This window comes from Ascaphus truei, chromosome 5, assembly GCF_040206685.1.
Source record: "Ascaphus truei isolate aAscTru1 chromosome 5, aAscTru1.hap1, whole genome shotgun sequence".
NCBI classification, from domain to species: domain Eukaryota; kingdom Metazoa; phylum Chordata; class Amphibia; order Anura; family Ascaphidae; genus Ascaphus; species Ascaphus truei.
In genome coordinates, this window is record NC_134487.1 from 25795600 (window position 1) to 25817427 (window position 21828).

A 21828-nucleotide genomic window follows, 5' to 3' on the forward strand; every position below is an offset into this window, starting at 1 on the left:
AAGTCAGAAAACATATAGCATACTTTATCAAATGTTTCTACATCACCAAATTATCAAGAGTAGAATTTCTCTGAAAACAAGATTCTAATTAATCAAAAAGGGTCGTTGTGAAAAAAGTGGATATTGTACAGGCACCCAACTTAAATATAAAACAACAGGATCAAAATACCAATCTATATCCTTTTAATTCCCAGTCATACTGTATATAACAGTTTGCATCACATATCTTTATCCTTTCGTGGTTGTAAATGTTCGATAACATTATGCATAAATCCTTTAACACAAAAGAGATGTTCGGAAAAAAAACAAAAAGTTGGCCTAACATGTAAAAAGTTAAATATTAACACATTTGGGAAGATATATCAACTTAAAGAGGCAATCCAAGTGGCACAAAAAAAAAATAGTTTTAATATATGTAGCCTTTGATTTCCTTTATTGAAAACAAATTACCTATGCTGCCGATCAAATCGTTCTCCCGTGATCGATTGGCAAAGATTCTGCATAGCTGGGTTCACATAATGGCCACCTTTCAGTTTGAATCAATCTTTCAGTTAGTGTAATGCAGCAGCTACAATGTATCCCTGTAGCATTGCCTAATGTTACAGATTGCAGCTCAAACTGCAGGGAACATTTGCAACAAATTATCACAAATAGGAAAGTGTTGCACTGCCTGGGAGGTGGGCTAAAGCCTGCTATAGAAATCAAAAGATGCTCAGTATCTTAAAACACAATAAAAAATGGCAATAAGAAAATTTAAAAAATGCATTACCAAATACTACAGAACTGGTTGATTAAAAATACACACGTAGGATATTGCTTTGATTGATCCTTTTTAAAGAGAGCAAATAGAACTTTGTCTTGCCGCATTGCTCCCTTTTCTGTGTGCATTTATGTCAAATGTAACAAAGCGCCTCTTACATTTGATACAAATTGTTAGCTAAAAAGGTTTACAGCACCTTGGACCAGGCAGGATGTTTCTATTCAAATAGAAGGTAAAAATAACACAGATGCAGATACAGCATTATTGATACATTATTATTCAGTTTTCCCGTGTTTATTTTTTTGTGACATCTGTGTTTATCAGTGTTAACAACGCAAAACAACTGAGACACATTTGAATTCTGTGTTCTTCAGCACTTATTCTTCGTTTCCGTACCTCATTGGGGTTGCGCTTGTGTCCTCTCTGTGGCTGGATTGCTGCAAGAGGTTCAATACAATAAGAAATGATGCATCATTTCAATTTGTTTACCGGTTTTAACTAGAAGTGCGAGATGATCAATCAGTGGTGATTTTTCAGTGGAAACCTTAAACCGGAATCCCTAAGGATCATCTGGGCATCATGTAACTTCTCCCAAACTCCTATTCACAATCCCAAAATCACAAGAGCTGGACACAGAGCAAAACATGAAGCAAAACACGGTGCATTGACGAAAAGAGATGCAAGATAAAAATGAGTCAAGTCTGCCCTACATTTGTTCTGATAAAACACACACACACACACACATATATATATATACATACATATACACATATGCCCCCAGTTTGTGCACTCCTGCACTAAGAGAAGAAGTGTAGAGTGAGAAGATTAGAGGGCCAAAGGACAGAGCCTTATGGGACCCCAACAGAAAGAGGGAGTGAGGAGGAGGAGAAGGGGGTAATCAACAGCATCGAAGGCAGCAGAGAAATCCAGGAGAATTAGTTAGAAAAAGTGACCCCTAGACTTAGCTGTGAGTAGGTCTCTGGCCACTTCTGTTAGTGCTGTCTCAGTGGAGACTAGAGGACAGAAACCTATTGTAAAATGTCAAGCAGGGAATTGGAGGAGAAAAAGTGAGTCAAGCAGTTGCATATAATCTGCTCAAGAAGATTGGAGACAAAGGGGAGGAGAGAGATAGGAAGATAGTTGGAGAGGAAGGCTGGGTCAAGCTAGGGATTCTATAGAATGGGTGTGATTAGTGCATGTTTAAAGAAAGAAAGCCTTAGCTGAGAGAGGTTAAAAAGGTGAGCTACAGTGGGGCATAGTGTACCAGAAAGGGAGCGGAGATGTGAGGGAATAGGATCAAGGGGACAGGTTGTAGGGTAGATGAGGAGCATGGAGAGACCTCATCCTCAGTCATATGTGAAAATGAGATGATGGTGGCTTTAGATGTGTGAAGGGAGGTAGGTGCTACATGTGGAGCCGGACATGAAGAGATGTCATGTCTGATGGACACAATCTTATTTGTGAATCAGATGGCAAGGTCTTGGGCCGTGAGGGCAGAAGGGGGTGCTGGGGCTGTTGGGCAGAGAAGGGAGTTAAAGGGGGCTAACAGGCATTGAGGGTTATACGACAGAGTTAGTATGAGTGAAGAAAAGTAGGCTTGCTTTGCAAGGGAAAGGGCAGTGTATCAGGGACTTATCCCTTTTGAAGAAACTATCTCTAAAATCCAGCAGGGATCTGGTTAAGTGCAGCAGGCAATTAACCAGACTCCACCTGGCCAATTAAGTCTGTAAGAAAAGCCTCATGTGAGACACAGGAGAGAGATTCCTTAACTCACATTTGGGCTGAAAGTAGGAGAGCAAAGAAACCTGCACACAGACACTGTCTTGAGCACAGAGGCTGTGCTGAGATCAAGACATCCAGACATCCAGACACCCAGAGACTTAGGAACCTGCCAGAGACTGACATGGAGGGCCACCTGCTTAAGGTACTTCCTGAGACTTTGGGGTGATAAGATGGTAATGGGAATATCCCTCCAGTCCTGCGGATAGGGTCTGGGGAAGTAAGTTAGCCCTTACAAAGGGATATGGGTGTGTTATTTTGTTGTTTTTGTATGTTATGCCTGGATAAAGAAACAGGTTCAATAAAGCCAAGATATAATTGCACCCAAATCGGTCTCCATTATATGCACCTCTGCATCTGTTACAGGCAGTGTTTTAGTAAATATTCTACTAAACATTCAGGAAAAGGAAATACAGTATAAACCAAAAACCCAGGCAGTGGGTGTCCTGGTAAACAGACTTACGGGTACATTTATTTTGCTGCCAAAGTACTGTAAATATTTCTATTTTTACAGTTTCCTCGCTGTCCCCATAATCATGCTACAGCCTCACTGAAACCTTTCCATGCCTGCACACACAGTCCGAAAATAACAACTCAGCTGTGTGCTGCGGGGAGTGTTTCTTTCAGTGCTGTCACCTGCTTCTCATTATCATTACTTTTATAAAATGCACTGATTGCCTCCTTCTGTTTACCTCTCACATGATGGAAAGTTTGTCTTTCCCAAAAACATACATATGTTTTTCTGCCTGGACACACACACATACACACACACACACACACACACACACACACACACACACACACACACACACACACACACACACACACACACACACACACACACACACACACACACACACACACACACACACATACACACACACACTTCCCCAAAGCCCAGTAATTTCCAAGAGATCTTCCATTGTCAATAGATGTCTCAGAAAGCTTGGATGGGAAAAGTAGACTTTGCTTCCACCATTCAATGCAAGAAAGTTATGCGACACATTGCAGAGTAATGTACTGCTAACCCCTACAGCACTGATGAGGTTAATCTTTACTGTGCCCTTACAATGTACCCGGCTTGCCAGTGGCTTTCATGACGTCCCAGGTACGTCATAGGCACTTGCTAATTTTCTAGGGGGTAATCGTGCTGGCTACTCCATCAGAGCAACCTCCACTTCCGTTTCCGGCATCCGGCGCCTCTACACATCACGTGATCGCTTCTGGGGCACTCACATGACCTGAAAGTGCAGGAAACCCTCGTCACCCTAAAGGTTAAACCAAACACTACAAACTTAAGATTCACTTTTATCACTTAGCACCAGTGAAATATGTTGTTGGAATTTGAAATATAAAGATTAAGAGGCAGTACTTATTTCTTATCACGCGATCAGGCAATTCCAAAGAAGTATTTATTTATAAAATATTTTACCAGGAAGTAATACATTGAGAGTTACCTCTCGTTTTCAAGTATGTCCTGGGCACAGAGTAAAACAAATAATACATGGTTACAAATACAGTTACATAAGTGAGCAGGGTATACATTATATACAAGACATTGCATGCACAGTTAAAGAAAATATATATTATGGGCGAATGAAACAGTTACAGACCAGATTAAAATGTGAGACAGCCTTAGATTTGAAAGAACTTAAGCTGGTGGTGGATGTGAGAGTCTCCGGTAGGTTGTTCCAGTTTTGGGGTGCACGGTAAGAGAAGGAGGAACGGCCGGATACTTTGTTGAGCCTTGGGACCATTTTGGAGTCTGATCTCAGGTGATAAGTGCTGCATGTGGTAGGGGTGAGGAACTTGTTCAGATAGCTGGGTAGCTTGCCCATAAAGAATTTGAAGGCAAGACAGGAAAGGTGAACTTTGCGCCTAGACTCTAGTGATGACCAATCTAGTTCTTTGAGCATTTCGCAGTGATGTGTGTTGTAGTTGCATTAGAGAACAAAACGACAAATTGAATTGTAGAGGGTATCAAGTTTGCTAAGGTGGGTTTGAGGTGCCGTGCCATATACTATGTCTCCATAGTCAATAATTGTCATTAGCATCTGCTGTGCGATACACTTTCTGACCAGGAGACTTAGGGAGGATTTGTTCATGTAAAATACCTCTAGTTTGGCATAGGTCTTGGTTGTCAGAGTATCAATGTGCATCCCGAATGTTAAGTGGGAGTCAAACCATAAGCCCAGGTATTTAAAACTAGTGACAGGGGTTAGGGTGGTGTTAGCGTTGGTTCTAATCTGGAGCTCATTCGCTGGAAGCTTCAAAAATTTAGTCTTGGTCCCAAATACCATTGTTACAGTCTTGTCAGTGTTTAAAAACAGTTTGTTTTGGGAAATCCAGTTTTGGAGTTTCAAAAAGTCAGACTGAAGTATGTGTTGAAGGTCAGAGAGGCTATGGCTGTGTGCATATAGGATTGTGTCGTCTGCATACATGTGTATTGAGGCTTCCTTACAAGCTGTGGGAAGATCATTAATGAACACTGAGAAGAGTAGGGGCCCCAGAACAGAGCCTTGCGGGACACCACAGGTGATATCCAGGGGATTGGAGTTAGAACCTGAGATGGACACATGTTGGGATCTTCCTGATAGGTAGGACTGAAACCAGTTTAAAGCATGCTTCCCTATTCCAGAGCTCTGGAGTTTGTTAAGCAGGATAGCATGATCAACTGTATCAAAAGCCTTTGCAAAATCTAGGAATACTGCACCAGTGAGTTGTCCCCGTTCCATTCCACAATGGATTTCATTGCAAACATTTAGCAGGGTAGTTACGGTGGAGTGTTTGGGGCGAAAGCCTGATTGGAATTGGCTAGGGAAATTTGTCTTGGTATAGTAATCGCTTAATTGGGAGTGGACACATGTTTCCATGACTTTGGATAGAATTGGGAGAAGTGAGATTGGTCTGTAGTTTGAGACAGTGTTTTTGTCCCCACTTTTGAAGATTGGGACAACTCTGGCAGTTTTCCAGGTCTTAGGGATATGGCCTGCAGACAGGATAGAGTTGACTATGGAAGCAATTGGTTTGGCAATGACTGGGGCACCAAGTCGTAGAAAACTAGATTGCAGTAAGTCAGGTCCGCATTGGCTGCTTAGTTTTAGTTTGAGGAGCGCTTGTGTAATCTCCTCTTCAGATACTGGGCCAAACTGAAAATTGTGGGCAGTGTTGGGAGGGGGTGGGGCTATGTGGGCACTCCCAGGATGAGATTCAGGTTTGTGGTTTGGACTGCGTTTCGCTAATAAGTTAGTGGCACACCCCACAAAGTAATCATTGAATGCATTTGCAAAGTCAGTGGGGTTTGTCAGAGTAATATCCCCCTTAGTGATATTACTTGGTTGTTGATGGTTAGGAGGCTGGAATATATTGTTGATAACCTTCCAGAAGTTAGCTGGGTTTGATGTATTTTGGTGGAGATTGTCAGAGTAATATTGTGCCTTTGCGTGCCTTGTTTGCCTTGTGCACATGTTCCGCAGGCACCTGTAGTGATTGAGATCCTTGGTAGTGCCAGTTACTTTGTAGCTTTTCCACAAGGTATCCCTGAGCTTTCTAGTAAGTGTAGCATGTTAGTTAGTACTCTATATAGTGTACATTCCGACAAGAGCAGGAAGAAACGGAGTTAACGAAAACAAATAGGTGCTAGACGAGTAGAGAGGAGAGGAATAAGGAAGTGAAGAACAAATGTTGGGGAGATTTGGAAGAAGTAAAGATGAAGAATAGATGAGAAAAATTAAATAAAGAAGGATGAGAGGTACAGATCTACAGGTAGAAGATGTTGGCCACTATTCAGTATAGAACGAAGTGGGGTTAATGTGCAAACACTGTTCTACTTCTATTCTAATTTATGGAAGCTGATGCTTGGCTAAATGTATATTACATTTATTCTCATTACTTTAAATAGGGGTGACTGCAGAATAGCTTGACAAATCACCAGCCCTTTTATCCCCGGTACCCAATTTTCCAACTTTATCTGTCAATGCAATGTCTGTGAATTGACTGTATAACCCTGTTCTTTTAATGTAACCATATATTGTTATAACTCTGTGCCCAGGACATACTTGAAAACGAGAGGTAACTCTCAGTGTATTACTTCCTGGTTAAACATTGTTATAAATAAATAAATAAGATGCCTGTACAATAAGTTTGGCTCCAAGACTCATTGTCAAGAACCGGGTCAACCAGGTAACATGAAGTGCAAAAGGTGTCAGAAAATGTAAACAAACCTGGCAGGTGAAAATAAAAATGTAACTGGATGTAAAGATAAAAACAACCCAGAGACAAAATACACGTATATGATCATAACAATATGTGTTAGGTATGCTGAACTCTATTGTAACTGATGGGTAGCATAAGATAATTTCATAAATCGAGGCAGTAGAGTAAATTAAAGTCTATGTGGGTATTTACCAATTTAATGAGATTAACACAGTGGTTTCCAACCTTTTTTTGGTTAAGGAACCCTATGTGAAATTCTGAGGAACCCCCAACCATCTCTAATAGCGCGTCTGAGATCCGATGCATTGTAAGGAACCCCAACCCTCTCTAATAGCGCGTCTGAGATCCGATGCATTGTAAGGAACCCCAACCATCTCTAATAGCACGTCTGAGATCCGATGCATTGTAAGGAACCCCAACCCTCTCTTATTTATTTATAAAATGTTTTACCAGGAAGTAATACATTGAGAGTTAACTCTCGTTTTCAAGTATGTCCTGGGCACAGAGTTATGATAACAGATACAAGGTTACATTGAGTGAACAGGGTTATATACATTATATATAAAGACATTTTGAACAGTTAAAGATAAAATATGTTATAGGCATATGTACTGTAACAGTCACAGACCAGATTAAAATGTGAGACAGCTTTAGTTTTGAAAGAGCTTAGATTAGAACCTAAGATCAGATGCATTGTAAATTCTTCTGTATTTGGTACAATTTTAAAATGGCCTTAAAATTACAGGGAACCCTTTAGGGAAGCCCGGGGAACCCAAGGGTACCTACTGTAGGAACCCAGGTTGAAAAACCCTGGATTAACACATAGGGGCTGCAATCAAATACATTACAACGTAGCAGCACTTGTTGTGTTGCTACACACGTAGTATAATATAAACACTCGGCATCGATGACCTAAACCAGCATTGTTGTAGATATGAACTGCAAACTGTCTAGTAAATACGATGCTTCAACATTACGTCATATGTCATAATAACAAAATACAGAACAGTGACGGACATTCAAACAGACAACTGATCTTTCTTATAATATATAATTCATACCAGATGTGCATGAAACATATTCGAGATGCACCCTTAACCCACTTGCTGCTCTGCCGTTGTAACTCTGCCAGCAATAAGGTTAATAAACGGATTCCTCTTGACATGAGAACCTAAGGTAGGTTTTTACATGAAGTTAGGATCAGGAGAGGAGTAATATGATTTATGACAAAACAGATGGAATAAGGCAGCGGCAAATCCCAGACTTATTAAGCATATCCTTGGACATGTACCAAATTTGCTTCTCCATCCAAGAACAGGCCCTGAACCGTAGCTTTTGATGTGGATGATAATTTACAGGTCACTTGGGATAAGTTACCTTTAGACAATATCTTTGCCCGGTCAAAATCAAAATCATTGTTGTGACATTATGGATGTTTCAGAAACCCTATGCTGAGATGTTTTGCTGTTGATATTGCATTTCAGGATGTCACAACGCAGCAGGATTGAAAAGGGCCCACAAGGCAGTGCAGGTGACATTTCGCTTGCCTAAGTTAAATGTACGGGCATTGCTGCGGGGCTCTCTCTGAAAGAGAATAGAGTTTACTGCTGAGTTTAGCTGATTCGGAAGTCACGGTGAGGTCTATGTACAAATTGTCTTTGAAAAAAAAAAAAACTGCTCCAAAACTGTAGTGCTAAAAAGAAGAATCAACCTTAATAAAATGTGTGTGGTATGTAGGAAGGTTATATGTGACTTCTTCTATATGACGCATAGTGCCAGCCCCACAGTGCTCCGCTAAGCAAGTTAACGTAACGTAAGTTCTATTTCCGTCCGGAAAGGACATTGCGTTATCTATAACAGACTGATAATTATATTTTTCGAAAGAGGCGTTTCCCCTAACAATGTCTATTCACAAAGGTCCACTGAGGTTAAAGCAGGGATTTAATGAGACGTTGGCTATGTCAGTGGAGCTCATCATTTGATGCCGGTCGCCGAAGACAAGGTAAGTGTAGCGTTGCAGAGGCCTCACACGATCCTCCGCTATTAAATTTAAATGCCTTGGGGAAGAGCGCGGGGCCTCTGCTACCAGCGTGCCCCGCCCCCACTGAAAAATCTTGCACCCCCCTGGGGGGTGCGCACCCCAGTTTGCGCACCCCTGGGTTAAGTCATACCTGAAGATGGCATTACTCCCATCCACACCCTGAAATATGTTTATGTGAGAGGGATAGAGAGATAGAAGGCAAGGGAGAGATGGCTATGAACAGTGACGTAGCTATAGCCCGGGCAAAGCCCAATCCATAAATGTCATGCATGAGCACTGACTGTGCACTTGCCGGCTGCTCGTGCGCATGCGCGATCGGAGCTTATCGGTTGTGCATGCGCATGAGCGACGGGGGTGGGGAGGGAGGGGGGCGGGAGCAACAGGCCCTGCCAGCCGGCGCTGGAAGAGAGAATTGTGTGTGTGTGTGGGAGGGGGGAATTGTGTGTGTGGGGGCGGGGATTGGAGAGTGTGTGGGAGGGGATTGAGTGAGGAGTGGGGATGTGTGAGGGAGAGAGGAGGGGGGGAGGAAGAGTAAGAAAGGGGGTGAAACATGGGAGAGAGAGGGGGACTGTAAGGGTGGAGGGAGTGTTAGGATGAGATGAGAGGGGGGACTGTGAGGGAGTGCTCGCAGACGTGTGAGGGGGCGTGCTCTCAAGGCTGCTCACCTGGGGACCCCAGTGGAAGCTAAATTTGTTTTTTGTTTAGGGGACCCTGTCAATTTTTTTTCTGGGTGGCCCAAAAAATGTAGTTACGCCACTGGTAGAAGGGGGGGGTGGTGGTGGTATTGTGTGTGTGTAGGAGGGGGGGAATTGTGTGTGGGTGTGTAGGAGGGGGGAAGAAATTGTGTGTGTAAGAGTAGGGGAATTCTGTGTGTGCGTGTAGGAGGGCAGGAATTGTGTGTGTAGGAAGGGATTGAGTGAGGAGTGGGGCTGTGTGAAGGAGAGGGGGGCGCAAGAGTGAGAGGGAGGAAGAGTAAGAAAGGGGGAGAGAGGGAAACAGTAAGGATGGGGCTGTGTGAGGATGAGAGGGGGAAGTGTGAGGATGAGAGGGGGAAGTGTGAGGATGAGAGGGGAGACTGTGATGGGGTGAGAGGAGGGGTGCTCGGAAGGCAGCTCACATGGGGACCCCAGTGGAAACATAACTTATTTTGTTTCAACATGTTGGTGCCCAAAAAAAGTAGTTACACCACAGGTGTAATGGTTAAATACATCAAGCAGAAGTCATCCACAACATCTGCTCCTCTTTCCAGTTTTTTTTCTCTTGTCATATATTTGATTTAGAGCTTGTGACCAATCACCCATTTTGATAAATTTTTAATAGCGTGTATGATAAAATGCCGTAGTTACACCAGGCTGAGAACCTAGTAACTGTGAAGAGCAAAACTAAGAAGTACAGCTTAGTAGCAATACATTCTGCAGACTTCTATAACCCTCTCACAGACATGCACAAATCATATGATCTGCTGAGGCTTTTGCTGCGGGTGATATCAAAACAAAATCACAGTATGTGATTTTTTAACTCAAAAGGTGATGTTTACTACTGTACATCCCTTGCACCTGTTGTCAATCGGTCTTTCTATTCCCAGGACCTAGCGCCATGGCAGGACTGGTACTGTAGTTCTGGAAGTTATTTGGCTGGTCAAACCAACCTAATTGTTATCACCTCCTAGCCACTGTATATAATCTGGTTGCTGTTGCCAGAACATTATACCTCACTGCCATTGTCCCAGCATGCCCCAGCATTTTTTTTTCATTTTCTGCTTGCCTTCAACTTGGCTTAGTCCTAACCAACCAACATGCCCTGCTTGCTACCTGCCCCGACCTCACCATATTATACCCCTCACGTTTATGAGCATGACCTTATCTGATAGCTTTGATCATTAGTTTTGGCCTTAATGCCGCCTTCTCCTCATTTGTCCCTCACAGGGAAAGGCAGATAAAGTACAGTACATTGCCAAAGCTCACAAGAAACAGCTGTGAGGCCTAAAATGTCGGAGTTTTTTCCACTTGTAAATAGCCTTAAGTATCCCAAATTGCAGAGTTGACCTATGCGAATGTTTTATCTCTATTTTGTATGTTTGTGCGTCCCGGGCTTGAGTGTGTTCATTGTATGGTATGTCTTTATTTATATAGCGCCATAAATGTACATAGCGCTTCACAGGAGTACTACATGTTGTAATCGTATAAATAACAAATAATATATAAATAACAGGTCATGGGAATAAGTGCTCCAGACATAAAAGTAACATTAAGGAAGAGGAGTCCCTGCTCAGAGGAGCTTACAGTCTAATTGGTAGGTAGGGAGAACGTACAGAGACAGTAGGAGGGAATTCTAGTAAGTGCGTCTGCAGGGGGCCAAGCTTTATGTATCATGTCGAGGATTATCCACAGTGCTATTCATATGATTCTTAAAGCGTGTCTTAAGGTGACCTTAAAGGTGGATAGAGAGGGTGCTAGTCGTGTATTGAGGGGAAGGGCATTCCAGAGGTGTGGGGCAGTCAGTGTTCATGCACTTTAATGTAACATTCTGTGGGATGCTTGCGGTACAAACCCTGCCAGAGGAGATCCCTGCCCATGACGGCTAATTAGACGTCATGTCGGATCCCTTCCTTTTTTACCTCCTCTCACAGGAGCTGCGGAAGCCAGCAGAGCTTTGTCGTGCTCCTAAAGGGAAAAGAGCCATCAAGATGGCGACTCAACGGCAATCAAACAAGCAGCAATTCCAGTTATTATCGTCATAGTAAACATGGCTCTGGTAAATGTGTACATGTGTGTGTTTGTGACAAGGAAATGTAGCTGATATCTAACTGAATAACATTGTAAAAACCCACTGCAGATGGAATATACTGTAATATGATACTGTATATTAGGGAATTGGCATAGGTTCAATGTTGTATTGTGTTTCTTTGGTATGTAATATGAGATAATCCTTATCACGAAAAGGATACAAGAGGCCACCCTGGACCTGTGTCTGTGCCTAACGCATATTGGGTCCTGTTTAATAAAGTTTCGGAATGACAATATATATTTTTTTCATTGGACTTGCTACAGTATCCCTGTAAATTCCTACAAATACTATAAACATACTGATCTTCCCCACACTCACACCAACAAGAACAATATAACGACTGTGTTGAAGCAGTAAAGTATATATTTACTTAATAACAATGTGGATACACAGAGGTATACACATCTCAAAAAGAAAAACATGAAAAAGACACAGCATAAATGAAAGTAAACTAAAAAAAGGCGAAAAAAGTGAATAGAATTTAGTACATTTTTAGTCAATTTCATTCTCTTCAATTTTTTCACCTTTTTTAAATGTATATATTTTGGGCTTGGCTTTCATTTTATTAGAAACCTCTTCCCCTTTTTTCTGGGATTACTTTAATTTAGGCTGCGTCTTTTTCATGTTTTTCTTTTTGAGATGTGTCTATCTCTGTATATCCACGTTGTTATTAAGTAAATATACTTGACTGCTTCAACACAGAGTCGTTATACTTGTTAGTGTGAGTACGGGGAAGACCAGGGTGTTTAAAGAAAAAGTAATGTTTGATTGATGTCACAAATAACTTTTCTCCCTTTCAACATAATAATGTAATTAATTACATTTTGATAAGCCTACACCTTTTCCAGTGACTTTTCTAGAAATTATTGTCACAAATCAAAAATGAAAATTGTACCTCTTTTATCCCAGAATGTGTACGAAGATGATGTGTCTTTTGACCCAATGTGTTTGTTCTTGAATAAATGGAGTGTCCCCTTTTTGTACTGCTGCGTATTGCCTGTACATATCGCACGGTTTGTCAATGACTAGGTCCCATTAATACAGACTTGAAATTAGATCCCGGAATATTATGCGAATTAGGTGACACTAATTTTGTAGGCTTCTTAGAGGGTTAGGAATTGACGTGAAATTGGTCATTCGGGTAAGGGTTAGTAAGTGATGAGTTTTTAGTCATTCTGGGAGAGTTGGCCACTGTAACAGGTAGTTAGTTGAGGCACCTAGGTGGTTATAGCACTCTTAAAGTAGAACATCATACACTACACCTTTTTTCTCTTTTCTTTCTTTTTTTTTGTTTGTTATAGGTTGAAGCAGGGGATCTCTGGAGCTGAACCCCATTAATCTCAGCTCCGGGGACTCCCTGCTTCCAGAGATACTTACCTCCGCAGGGGTGCAGGTAACTGTGAAGTTTAAATGTCCAGGTCAAGCAGGCCAATATGAAGGGATGACATCACGGCTTCCTATTGGCCCACGTTATGCGGGACATTTAAGCCACCATTTTTATAGGCGCTGAACTTCCCTGTCCCGTATGGAGGCACTTATCTCTGAAAGAAGGGGGTCTCCGGAACTGAAATGAATGGGGTTCAGCTCCAACGACCCCCTGCTGCAATCCTAGAACAAAAAAAACCCTGATGTTGTGCAAAGTGTTTTGCTGCTTTAAGGGCTTATCCTGAAACCGCCGAAGCAGCCAATCAGGTCGTTCTCAGCCTACATTTCCCATTGCAGTCAATTTGGCAGATATCGAATAAGCCTCGTAACCCCTCGAGTGCCAAATTGGCCTGCAAAGAAAAATTTCCCATTAAATCAATGGGATTTTAGTTTTGACAAACGTGGTGCAGGAGTTTTTGTAGCAGTATTTTACCAGCAGACTTTGATAGGGTATGTATATATACAGACGTAGCAGACATTATTGCTCCCATTACCGCGACGCACTGCATAAAAAGGCACACAACATATTAGGAGGATTGCCATTAGTTTCAATAGAGCAGCTCTACCGAAACAAATGGCATTCCTAGTAATATGAAGAATTTTCCTTGCAATGGAAATTGTGCACTAAATCGTGCTAAACTGGTGTACTGCCAGGGATAAGAAATTAGTAATTCTGCAAGGAGGCATTTTGTGTGTAATATTTTTCTTAAGTTGAACCTGGGCCTCCTAGCAGAACTGCTCATTTCTTATCCCTGGCAGTACCCCAGTTTAGCACGATTTAGTGCACAATTTCCATTGCAAGGAAAATTCAACATAGGCAGCTACTGACAGTATAATTTCTAGCAAGCTACGTAAAGAGGGACGCATTGCTAAGTTATAGGCCATTCCCCTCACTAATTGGCTGCCGTAACTAGCGCCCCCATTGTGCACCTGTACTCCACTCCAGGGATGCTAACATACTTTAAGGCAGAAGTGCTGTTATTTTTCATATCACCCGTTTGTTATCCCTATGTTATGACTTGTGTTGACCTTTCTTTTGATGCTGTGGGATGACTATAACATCATAAATGCAACTGAACTGCAAAATCCTTTTAAAATATTGATATATTTCCAGCAGACCATGGGATGTGCGATTTCCCCCTACATTTGCCTGTTCCACACTATGACTGAGATAAAAGATGGAATTGGACACCCTTGATATGTCATTGAAGACAGATGAACAAATCATATTGCAATGCATTCCTGTGTGAGTGAAACCATGGATTCAAATGCTTTGGTATTCACGAAACAGTAGACAATGAAAGAGCTGTATCAAACAAAATATACTGTTTCCCCCCTATTAACCCATCTGTCTGGGAAAAGAGCTAATGTCTGCTATTAAACAATATAGAGTATAGAAAAAATGACTTATTTAATTTATTTATTTCACCTTAAAGATTTAGTCATTTTCAAGTGCATCATTTCTATAGGAGCACATGTAGTGCATCATTTCTATAGGAGCACTTGTAGTGCATTATTTCTCTAGGAGCACTTGTAGTGCATCATTTCTATAGGAGTACTTGTAAGTGTGAAGTCACAATCTAAAAGCAGCAGAATAAAACAATATTAATACACATACTGTATCCTTTTAAATGGCTAGTACTACATAGCAGGTCAAAAACATTTCTTACTGGAGTAACTAGCTTTATGTAAGAATCAATTACCCTTTTTTGCCAGAATTTAGCTCAGATAGCAGAATTAAGCGCAAATATATAAGGGGTCACATGACCTTGCATATTGATGCGTGGAGATTTTTTGCGCAAAACTTGCAGATTGTCTGATTTGGAGGGTGGGGGGAAAGACAAATTTGAACTGGTTCTCAAACTTCAGAGACATTTTTCGAACGTCTGTATTCTTGAGGTCCGCAGAATTCAATTCTATCAAATTCAATCATATATCCTTTGATATGTTTGAATCATTCAAACAACCGATATGTTGGTTCATTAAACGGTATCAAAGCCTGTCAAGTATCTTTCTCTTTCTGGTACCAACATGGCTTTCTATAAATATGCTTCAAACAACAATTTACATGTGGTTTAAAGCTTAAAAAAAAAACAAATAATGATTTTACCAAGGAAATGTTAGAAGTGTATTAAATAAAATGTAAAGCATCAATCTGATACATTTAAACAATGTAGGAGAAGGAGCGGCTCAGTGAGTAAAGACACTGATTGGCACTGAGATTGCAGGGGAGCCTGGTTCAATTCCTGGGGTCAGCTCCTTGTGACATTGGGCAAGTCACTTTATCTCCCTGTGCCTCAGGCACCAAAAAACATAGATTGTAAGCTCCATGGGGCAGTGACCTGTGCCTGCAAAATGTCTCTGTAAAGTGCTATGTAAAACTAGCAGTGCTATACAAGAACATGCTAAAATACAAACAAAAAAAAAACATGCTACTGTTCTAAGTTCTTGTTCACCATAGGGGAACTTCCCCTTTAAATCCCCACCTCCTTTATAATTTCATTCTATAAAACCCTAAAAACTCTGCACTGCCTTCTTTATTCAGCAATAAATGAATAAAATAATAAAAAAAAAGACGTGTTCTATGAGTATTTAACACATAGAAAATATCCATTCAAAGCTTGCTACTGTACCATTTTTACAATGTTAAATGCAATATGTTACATACAGTAGCTAGTACTGCATAATGCAGGGGTGCTCAACTCCAGTAATCCAGGCTCCCCCCCCCCAATAGATCTGGCTTTCAAGATGTCCCTGCTTCAGCACAGGTGGCACAACCAGAGGCCCCTGATTGTGCCTACTGCGCCGCAGCTAGGATATCCTGAAAACCTGGCCTGTTGGGGGGGTGGGGAGGGGTGGCTTGAGGACAGGAGTTGAGCACCCCTGCTATAAAGCATGGGTTATTTATACAATATCACATTTTCTTTGAATATGAAAAAACAGATCACTTACAAATATATCCATCAGCAGGTGCTCCAGAGTAACTTCAATATCTTCCAGCTTGGCGGCCAAAGTCATTTTTGCGTGTGCAAAAATAACGCTGGATACAGACAGGAATTTGAACGAGTAACTTCTCCAGAGAACACGGCTCTCCTAGTTCAGTTGTCAGGTTGAAGAAAACAACAAACGGCACCAGTAACAGAATATACAAAATGGGTACAGGAACAGCACTTACAAGAGCACCTGTACAGTACTTGGGAGCTTATGCAAAAACAAATAATGTTTTAACATCAACCGCCCCCTGTAAATTCTTCCACAAACTTGATACATGCAGCACGGTTATTAATCCAGGCAGGTGTAAAAATGTCATCTACTTGCAGAAAGGTTTAAATAATTGTATGGTCAGCCCCAAACGTTTCATTTCAGTGGAGAAGGGGTACGTCTGTGGAAATGAAGTGGGACAGAATGAACCCAAATTCTCCATGCCTGATATTTATAGGATTTCATGTTTTCACTCTGTTCTCTTTCTCTGTTAACGGTCCTGACCTTTCATTAATGTCTACACACACTGGGAAGTATTGTAGCACAGGGCAATGAGTACTACAGAAGTTGTCCATGATCAATACTAGGCCAATTCACACAGGGACATCATGAATGGGCCTTTGTAAGACCAATGAAACTTCTGTCTGTGGCCACTGACAGAAACGATTATAGTGTTGTGGACAACAAGGAAACAAGTGAAGTTTACGCGCTCATTCTTTCCAGGGCATATTATTAGATTAGAATTCAACGATGACAAAAATAGGCTCTGATTCTTTTATATTCATCAAAACATGTTCCACGCTGCAGCTAGCCAACAAGTAGATGGTACGGGACGTGCCTAGTTTTGGATGTGCAGAGCCGGAGGGACATTTAACTAAGTTACTACAATATGCAGTGGTGTTTGTAGGGCGTCCTACATGAGGGGGAAGATGGGATAGCAAAGCTATATGGTCTGGTAGTTATAGATATCCACATGGTTTGACCCTCAAATAGAAAACTATTTAAAGTATTTCACACAGTACTATAGAAATTCTCCTTCTCCTTCAATGTTTTATATTCTTTTCCGCCGGGGATGGAATCCTCCCAGGCGCCTGGGTGCCGAAAATGTTGTCCCTGGCGCCTGTGTTGAGTTGCAGAGATTGGCGACCTGTCAGTCACCACGCAAGATCAAAGATGGATTGGGTACGCTGTGGCGAACAGGTCAGCCTGCACTGCGCCGCTCAGTGTGAAGTGCAAGGGTGGGTGGGGAGAGGGGAGAAGGGAGAACTGAGGCAGAGGTACGCTTGGGCTGGGAGTGACGGGAGACGTTCAGCACTTTGCCTGCCCCTGCTCTCAATTAGGTCAGTGTCACGGGGAGGGGTTTAAGTATGCTGAGTTGTGTTAGTGTGCTGCTGTGTGTAAGCATGCTGTGTCTATGTGTAAGTGTCAGCGTGAGCGTGCCTCACTTCTTGAGAAACCACCGTGGGGCTTGAAACGCGTAGGAAGTCATTTGTCCTATGAGGATTTTTGAGCAATGAAACAGATTATTTTAATATTTTTTTAATTATTCTGGTCTCCTGAAGCAATTTTTTCTCAGGGCTGTTTTTATCAAGTTGTTTACTTTATTAAACCCCTCCACTGCTTGACAAAACTGCAGCGCGCTACCTTCAAATGGGTTGGAAGTGAGGGGATTCAATCAACCAGCAGAAGATTCCTTCTAATGAACAGCAGTTCCACCCAAATCCCCAATAAGACACAGACACCTCATTCGGATGTAAATGGACGTAACCATTTATTAAACATAAACATATGCCAGCTTCCATAACACATCAACATGAATCAACTTTATAACCACTGACCTTAAATGTGGCGCCACGTTGCCATGGCGACTCGTCACTAGAAGCCACCAGAGACAAGGTAAGGGAAATTACAGAGGTCTTGCGCGCGATCCCGGGCATTTGATTAAAATGCTTTAGGGAAGAGCGGGGGGCCTCTGTAAGTGCGTGCCCCCCCCCCCCGGTTATTGCACCCCAGTCTAATACAGAGCCGCACAAAATGATGTCATGGCTTTCTATTGACATGAGATTGGGTGACCATTTTGTTTCCTGCTGGAGGGAGGTATAAAACCAATATCCTCACCGGTAATAATCTCCGGATACTGAGTCCTCAAAGCTGAAAACACCTCCATGGGACCTCCCGGTGCGAATCTTTAAATACAAATAGGAAAGAAAAAAAGCAAGTAGCCAGGTTTGCTGCCTGTGAGCACATTCAACACATATTTTTACTACACCAGTAATGCAAATATTAAAGAGGATTCAGAAGAAAGAGTGGGTCAGTGATTAAAGGCACTGACTGGAAACAGTGACACTGTATAAATTAGACTGTAAGCTCCTCGGGGCAGGGACTCCTCTTCCTTAATGTTACTTTTATGTCTAAAGCACTTATTCCTATGATCTGTTATTTATATTATCTGTTATTTATTTGATTACCACGTGTATTACTACCGTGAATCGCTATGTACATTAATGGGGCTATATAAATAAAGACATACAATACAATACTGACAGTGCTATACAAGAACAAAACATTAAGAGACTTATTTTGCTAGCAATCTAGACCCATATTCCCTTTGTAATACATTCACTTTCATGCATGTTTTCTTATCCTTGCACTAAAGCAGCAAAACACCATGCATTACATCTTTTTTGTGTGTGTTATAGGCAGGAAGAAGGGGATCTCTGGAGCTTTACCCCATTAATTTCAGCTTTGGTGACCCCCTGCTTCCAGAAATACTTACCTCTGTAGGGGGTGCCGGTAAGTCTGTGGAGTTTAAATGTCCAGGTCGCGTATAGGAATCCGCAAGGGATGGCGTCATGGCTTCATATTGGCACGCAGGACATTTAAATCGCCGCCATTTCGTTAGGCACACAAGTTCCCTGGCTGCAGAGCTACCGGCACCGCTGCGGAGGTAAGAATCTGAGGAAGCAGGAGGTCCCCGGAGCTGAAATTAATCATTTTCAGCTCCGGAGTCTCTCTGCTTCAATCCTAGAATAACAAAAAAAAAGACGTGCAAGGTGTTTTGGTGCTTTATATATGTATTTTAAATGGCTGGTGCCATGTAATAAGAATTCTTAGTAATTTAACTCGCATATAAAATTTGTGTGTACATTGCAAACATCATTTTAACATTCTAAAAGATGCCAGGAAAGTTCTAAACCTTATTTAGTGAAGTTTTCTCAGCAGCCAGCTGCCTGTAGTGAAGAAGGAGATAGAAGCAAGGAAGGACTCATCCCAGTCTCAGGTATAGCTGCCGGCTGCTAGGGAATCTGCTCTTACACTGCTATGTTTCACCAAACCTCTTAAATCATACTGTACATTACCACAAACCATAAAAGTCATTAAACCATCACAGTGACGTTGCAGCACTAAGCTAGTCTTGGCTGCTTGATTTCTTGCCTCTGCTTTGCTGCAGTGATCCGCTTACTGCAGTGACTGTGCTAATGATGATAATAATAAGTAATACAAATACGTGATGCTCTTTATGATTGATATACTCAGTGCCCTTTCTAGTCCATTTCTTTCCATGCTCAAATTTCATGAAGGTCTTAGCACAATGACAGATACTGTGCTGTAGAACAGGGGTGCTCAACTCCAGTCCCCAACCCCTCCCCCCCCCCAACGGTCAGGTTTATTGGATATCCTAGCATCAGCACAGGTGGCTCAATCTTGGACTGAGCCACTGATTGAGCAACCTGTGCTGAAGCAGGGATATCCTAAAAACCTCACCTGTTTGGGGGGCTTTGAGGTCTGGAGTTGAGACCACTGCTGTAGACCAGAGCTGAGGGCGCAGGCTGTGTGATCTGCCCATTGTTATTTGTTGCCAGCACAGAGACTGGTTTGGATGATTGATTTCCCCTGTGTCTGTTCTGAGCTTTAACACATTTCTGATTAATGCTGCTAAGGTTTACATTAGCCTAAGCCAGGGGTCGGCAACCTGTGGCTCCCGAGCCACACACGCCTCTTTCCGCTCCTACTTGCGGTTCTCTGCAGGTTGCTGACCCCCAGCTGCTGCCTCTCTCCCTCACTATCCTGGAGGTTGCTGCGGGGGGGGGGGGGGTAGGGGCGGCCGGCGGTGGCCCGACATCTCCCCAGCTGCATGCCTGCCCCTCTCCTGTTCCATGCCAGGCTCTCAGAAGAGAGGCATCCCCCCACACCCCCCGCCACAGCCACTGGCAGGACAGTGAGGGTAAGAGGCCCAATGTGTGTGTGTTTGTGTGTATTTGTGTGTATTTGGAGGGGGGGATAGGGGTAGTGTGTGTATATTTGGTGGGGGCATGTAGGTGTTTTGGGGGGGTAGTGTATGTATATGTATGCATTGTGTATTTCTAAATGACAAACTGTTTTGCACAGATAAACAATGAAAAAAAATATATAAAGGGACTTATTATTGTGAGATGCATTTTATTCTGATTAAAGTAAGTTTGTCATATGTTAATGCTTATACAGTATAAACCTATTAGTGTGTGTACAATATATATGTGTTTGTGGGGGTGTAATATTCATCCATGTGTTTCAGCTCCCGGAATATTTTGGACAGACATTTTTTATAAAATGGCTCTTCTTCCTTGAGAGTTTGCAGACCCTGGTCCAAGCAAACACTGTATGAAGATCTAATAATAGCATGTTCTTGTATAGCGCTGCTAGTTGTACGCAGCGCTTTACAGAGACATTTTGTAGGCACAGGTCCTTGCCCCATGGAGCTCACAATCTATGTTTTTTGGTGCCTGAGGCACAGGGAGATAAAGTGACTTGCCCAAGGTCACACGGAGCCGACACCGGGAATTGAACCAGGTTCCCCTGCATCAAATTCTCAGTGCCAGTCAGTGTCTTTACTCACTGAGCCGCTCCCTCTCCCGAGATCTTTGACAAAGCGCTGCAAAAGCGCGAAACGCGTTAGAGGATCACTTTGCCCTCACTTGTATGTTCCTGTGTATCTTCTTAATGGATTAAAAACCTTGTTTTCACGGCACTTTATTGCTTGGTCCCCGCTTTTTGCTGCTGTGCTCTTCTGGTTCCCTGCTTCCAGCCGGATCACTTAGGAACCCTTCGTGTTACTTACCCCTGCAGGAGATGCACGCGACCTGGAGCTTATTTTGATGGTCACACCCAGTGAGTACTATTTTCTACTACTATGACCTATTTATCCTTTTGGTCTCTTGGACTGTAATATTGGGCTTAGGATTGCCATCAGGACTGAGAAGTGTATACAACTATGTGCTGTGTAAATATACATTCACTTGTGCTATAGGGATTCAGCATTAACTGATATCACCATCAAGACTTTTACCAGCTCTAATATACTCACATGCTTTAGGCCGCGTCCATGGATAGTGCTTGCGGGCGGAGGCGCGCTTCCGCTCGGCACTGAGCCCCTACAGCCGCAATGAGAGCGGCTTTAGTAAGGGCTCGCCTAGGCTTCCGCAAGCACGCGGAAGCGTAGGTCTTAGGGAAATTTTAAATCTTCGCGCTTGCCAGAGCGCAGGGCCGGTCACGTGAGCGGTTCACCCAATGAGGGCGAACCAGCTCCGTGATGTCACTGGCCGGCTCGCCGACACGCCCCCGACACGCCCACGGACGGCGCGCTGTCTAAGGCCAGGGAAAGCACCCTCCGCCCGCCAGGATTAACCATGGCCGAGGCCTTATATGACCATCTTGCTCTCATTTCTTGTGAAGAACAGCATATGATACCACATTGAATGTATCTGCTGTTTGTGGTTTGAGCACTAGTGGAGACTCAGTGGTCTCTTGTTCAATGTTACATAGTTCAATACACTGCAATACAGTTCCTGATAGTTACATA

The 21828-nt window shown here is 42.6% G+C and overlaps 1 protein-coding gene across 2 annotated transcripts in view; it reads right to left on the reverse strand.

Annotated features, from left to right (window-relative positions):
- FRMD4A (FERM domain containing 4A) overlaps positions 1–21828 on the reverse strand; it is a 523694-nt gene that overhangs the window by 386513 nt on the left and 115353 nt on the right. The window contains exon 1 of one of the 2 annotated variants that reach the window (XM_075599522.1): positions 15960–16040. The exons of the other annotated variant lie outside the window; for it this stretch is intronic. Coding sequence (XP_075455637.1) covers positions 15960–16025 — 66 coding nt within the window. The 5' untranslated portion in view covers positions 16026–16040. Of the gene's footprint in view, positions 1–15959; positions 16041–21828 lie in introns of those variants that run through there. 2 annotated transcript variants of the gene reach the window in all.